At 51.6% G+C, this 4,673-nt stretch overlaps 1 protein-coding gene across 1 annotated transcript in view; it reads right to left on the reverse strand.

Moving 5' to 3' along the window:
* Positions 1-4,673, reverse strand: part of Myh7b (myosin heavy chain 7B) — a 23,830-nt gene that overhangs the window by 15,679 nt on the left and 3,478 nt on the right. The window contains exons 6-11 of the mRNA XM_013352081.2: positions 4,148-4,244; positions 2,014-2,037; positions 1,803-1,895; positions 1,644-1,707; positions 870-968; positions 478-578 (exon numbers count right to left, since the gene is read on the reverse strand). Coding sequence (XP_013207535.1) covers positions 478-578; positions 870-968; positions 1,644-1,707; positions 1,803-1,895; positions 2,014-2,037; positions 4,148-4,244 — 478 coding nt within the window. The remainder of the gene's footprint in view (positions 1-477; positions 579-869; positions 969-1,643; positions 1,708-1,802; positions 1,896-2,013; positions 2,038-4,147; positions 4,245-4,673) is intronic.

The following is a 4,673-nucleotide window of genomic DNA, read 5'->3' on the forward strand; positions in this document are numbered from 1 at the left end:
TGTGTGTGTGTGTGTGTGTGTGTGTGTGTGTGTGTGTGTAGCAGGGCAGATGGTTGGGTGAAACTGAGGATGGAACCCAGGACTCTGCCTCCTGGACAAGCACTCTCTACTATGAGTTATACTCAGCTCCTTCAGGTTCTTGTTTTATTTATTTACACATTTACTTTGTTTTGTTGAGACAAGGTCTCTCTACATATACCTGGTTAGAACTTACAATGTAGATGAGGCTGGCGTCAAACTCACAGAGATCCATCTACCTCTGCTTCCTGAATACTGGGGTTAAAGTTGTGTACCACCAAGTTCAGCCCCTTTTCAGCTCTGAAGCGCATGTGCATGTGTGGGCCTGTGTCTCCTTACGGTCCTCCGGAGATGGACCTTAGTCCGTAAGTCTCACTCATCCTTTGACTGCTGTTCACACCCATCCCTCAAGCCCAGATCCTGAGTTGATACTGGGACAAAAGGAGGACCAGATTTTGCCTTCAAAGGGCTTGCGAAAGTGAAAGTGGCTATATTTTGGCACTGGATTCCCTTGGTGCTGGGTGGGGGTTCTAGTTCAGGACGGCAGGAGCAGTGGCAATCTTGGTAGGACGATGGCATTAAGAGGTCTGTCCCCTACCACAGGAACACCCATATCCCCCACCCTACCACCACCACAACCCCTCAATAACAACGACCACCAACGAAAGCTTTACAAAGAGGGTTCCATGGTAATAAAAAGCAGCAGGAAGAACTAGGGAGGGGCACAGACAGGCTGTGAGCCTCCAGGAAAGTGGAGGTAGCCCACACCTCTGCATAGAGGGTGATCGGCCATCCCAGGGCCTGGCTGATGGGAGCCATCTTTGAGTTTTATTCCCCATCCTGACCCTCACCCTGAAGCTCTGGCTTCTTCCCCGAGAGGATCTGGTAGTAGACATGGTAACCACGCTCACCAGGCAGCTGGAAGATGACTCGTGACTTTTCCAGAAGATCTGCAGAAAAGGAATGTTGGCCTGCTATCTCCTTACCTCCCCAGAGCCTGTGTGGTATAGGGAGGGATGGAAGGCAGCAGCCACGAGGGGCAGGCTATGTGTGGAGGTGCCTGTGTCTGTGCACAGACCAGCACACACTGGGGGAGCGTCTCCCCAGGATTGTGTCACTGTGTGGAACTTGTGTCTGCCTCTGTGGGAGTTTCTGGTGCCTTCTCCCATCACTTCCAACCTTCGTACTGAGGCAGAAGTCTCTCCGTTGAACCCAGAGCTCAGCCATGCAGCTCTCACTATCCAGTTTGCTCTAAGACTTCCTGTCTCTGCCTCCCAAGGGCTGCAATCTCAAGTGGGCTACCATACCCACTCAGCATTTACATGGGAGCTGGGGATTTGAACTCTGGTCCTTGTACTCGCACAGCAAGTACTTCACCCATGAGTCCTCTCCCCAGCTCCTAGAGAAGGTTTTGAGGCAGGGACATGACTGACTTCAGACCATAGACTGACTGGCAGACAGAGCAGGAGAATAGAGACCAGCAGGCCACTGTGATGGGTGGGGAGGCCGCAGTGGGACCTGGTTGAGGATGGACAGAAATACCAGAGCAGACGGAAGCCAACGGGTGTGATCAGTTCAGCCTCTGTCCCTCCTCCCACACCTGCCTTGCCCGTTCCTGGACTCACAGCTGTCAATGTCCGCAGAGGCCAGCTTCCCGGTGGGACCAAAGTGGATGCGGATGAACTTGCCCTGCGGCAGAAGGACCGTGCCACCCTCAGCCCTCTCGGTTCCCACCACCACGGCCCTCCTGGACACTGACCCTTCTCCACCCCCCGCCAACTCACAAAGCGGGAGGAGTTGTCGTTCCTCAGAGTCTTGGCGTTGCCAAAAGCCTCCATGGCAGGGTTAGCCTCGATGATTTGATCCTCGAGGGTCCCCTGGTGGCAGCAGGAATGAGGGGCCAGGGCAGCCCATGGGATCTCGGGTTGTAAGGAGAAACGGGCATCCCCAGGACCCCAAAAATGTTGTCTGCCCCCCAGCTGGCCCTGTACTTACGCCAGTCTTTGTTGCCAGAAATTGCTGGAGGGAGAAGGAAAATGTCAGAGGATGTGGGGTCTCTCCGGAAGGGGTAGGGCATCAGGACAATGATTCGTGGGGCAGGGTTGTTAGTCACCCACATATTTAGTAATGCCAAATGTAACATTCTGCCCTCCCCTACTCTGGACACCCAGCTTTCCTGGGGTGATTAACTGAGAGGAGATGCTAGACCGGGAAGCATGCATGGTCATAGGGCTTGAGACAGGGGCGGCACTAGGGTCTCATGTGCACTGAGGTCAAACCTGTCTCTTGATTCTCAGGAATCTCTTTGTCATCCACATCCACACAAGACACCTGAATCGAGTATTCTCCCCCTCAGAGGCCTGCCAAAGCCCTCACCCTCTGAGAGGACCTTCCTGATCTCTGAGATAGCAGAGACTTCTTCCTACTCTGAGCCTTCCTACCCTAACCTCCCGGAAGCCCTTCTACATATTTTCTGTACTGTGTTGTCTGTGTCTTCAGCATTGTGTATAGACTAAGATTCGACATGGCCCTGCCAGCTGCAAATGATTAGCTTTGTCACAGCAAGGCCACACAGCAAGTCCCTGTGCTGGGGGAGAGAGGTCTCCTCAAGCATCCTGCCTCCTGTGGTGTCTGTCCTTCTATGTCCTAGCCAGAGGGACACAGAGCTGAGTCCACACTCCCTCCTCCCCTCCTAGCTTCATTCTCCCCACCCCCATATTAATGCCAAGAGCCCAAGAAGAGAGAAACAGATTCTAGGGATAGCAGACACGTCACTAGGGACTTCATGGTCGCTCATTTATTTATTGATCTCCAGGGGGCCCATCACTTAACAAAGCCTAGACACATTTCGGGTAGAGGGAGTAAGGAACCCGGCCCAGCCCCTGTCTAGCTCATACTCACTGCTTTTCTTCAGGACTCTTTCTGGCCAGTTTAGCCAAATCTGAGCTCAAGGGGAGGGGTTAGTACAGGCTTTAAGTTACCAAATCCATGGGTAGCTTCTGCCACCTCTCTGAGCTGCCCCTCTGCCCTGACTCCAGGATCAAGTGGTCCCCTGCCCTGTCCTTCCTGCTGTGCTCCTGTCAACTTTAACCTCTGTCGTTTTTTCCTGTAATGGAATCACACCCCACTTTTCTGCAGTATCGTCTAAGACCTTTTAGGGTTTGGAAAACATGGTGGGAAAGAAAGGGAAGAAGAAGGAATTTCAAAAAGCCAACCACAAAAACAAAACAACATGGGTTGCAACCAAAAACCAAAACAAAGTCCAAAAACCAAGACAATCAGATGAGGAAAGGGGGAAAGTGGGCTGCTGGGGGCAGGCAACAAAAAACAAAATAAAAAAAAAAAAAGAAGAAGAAGACGAAGAAGAAAACACAGCAAGAAAAAAAAAAAGAAGAAAATTGCCCCAGACTAGAGCAAGGCTCAACAGGACCAGGAGTATGGGTTGTGCAGAGGAAACCTGGGGTCCAGGAAGAAAAGACCGCTCACTTCAGTGTAGTCGTGTGGGGGTCAGGGGAAGGCACAGAGCTCTCAACACCTGGCCTGTGGGCCAGAGATAGGATAGTTTACTTAAAAACAACAAAAACCCCATGCCTCCACTGTTTAAGAAGTTTCAAAACATCTTAACTAAAACCACAGGTCGTGCTATTGTCAAGAGTTCCCAGAGCCCCCAGCTCTGGGAGGTTAATGTCTGTGGATGAGCCTGCTCTTCTCTTTAGCAGCAGGGAACAGTGTCTTCAATGCATACAGCCCAAGAAGACAGCCACTTGGAGGTAGAAGCAGCTTACATGGTAAACACTTCAAAATCATGAAGGTCATAATGGTCAAGACACACACACACACACACACACACACACACACACGAAACGTCTGGGATGTGTGAGGCTCCCATCTGTGTGATGGAGGGTAAAGTTGCAGCAGGCCTGGCTCAGGCCAAACATTGTGATGGAGGTGGCCACAAGTTTTCTGGTCAAGCCTTGCTCAAGCCAGAGTCTCTCACCAAAGTAGGAGGCTCAGGCAGGGCTGGGGACTCTGGGAGGTTGCAATTTGAAAAAGAAAGAAAAAGAAAAAAGAAAGAAAACAAAACCAGCGAGAAGCAGTGGGGATTGGTGCCCAAGTGGGCAAGTCTTACTGCCTTCTTGCCCGGCCCGTCTCCCAGGGCAGCGACGATGGCAAAGTACTGAATGACCCGCTTGGTGTTAACCGTCTTACCGGCCCCCGACTCTCCGCTTGGACAATACAAACAAGAGTCACCAATGCCTGTTGGTCTAAGTCCCCAGCTCTCAAACCTCAACCTTCCTTCCTCACCACTGTTCCCAGACCATGCCCTTTGCCTCCTGAGCACTAACTCACCTCCTGGTGCCAATCCACGTACCCCACCTCCATCAGAAGACCCCATAGCGTGAACTGTGATAACTTATGACTAAGGAAATGGACCTCAGAAGTTCTGGGGCTGCCTGGTCTCTGTTCAAGGGTCACATTTAAACACACTGGTGCTGGCAGGTCTGTGTGGCAGCCTAGAGTGTTCTGTTCTTATTGGTGAGATTCAGGGGCATAAAGGCACACAGCAAGACATGGAAGTGTGAGTGCCTGAATCCAGCTCTGTCCAATTTGAGAGTGACTGTAACAGCCAGGCTAAAGGTTTTATGTGTGTGCCC

The sequence above is a fragment of the Microtus ochrogaster genome, linkage group LG8, assembly GCF_000317375.1.
Source record: "Microtus ochrogaster isolate Prairie Vole_2 linkage group LG8, MicOch1.0, whole genome shotgun sequence".
NCBI lineage: Eukaryota > Metazoa > Chordata > Mammalia > Rodentia > Cricetidae > Microtus > Microtus ochrogaster.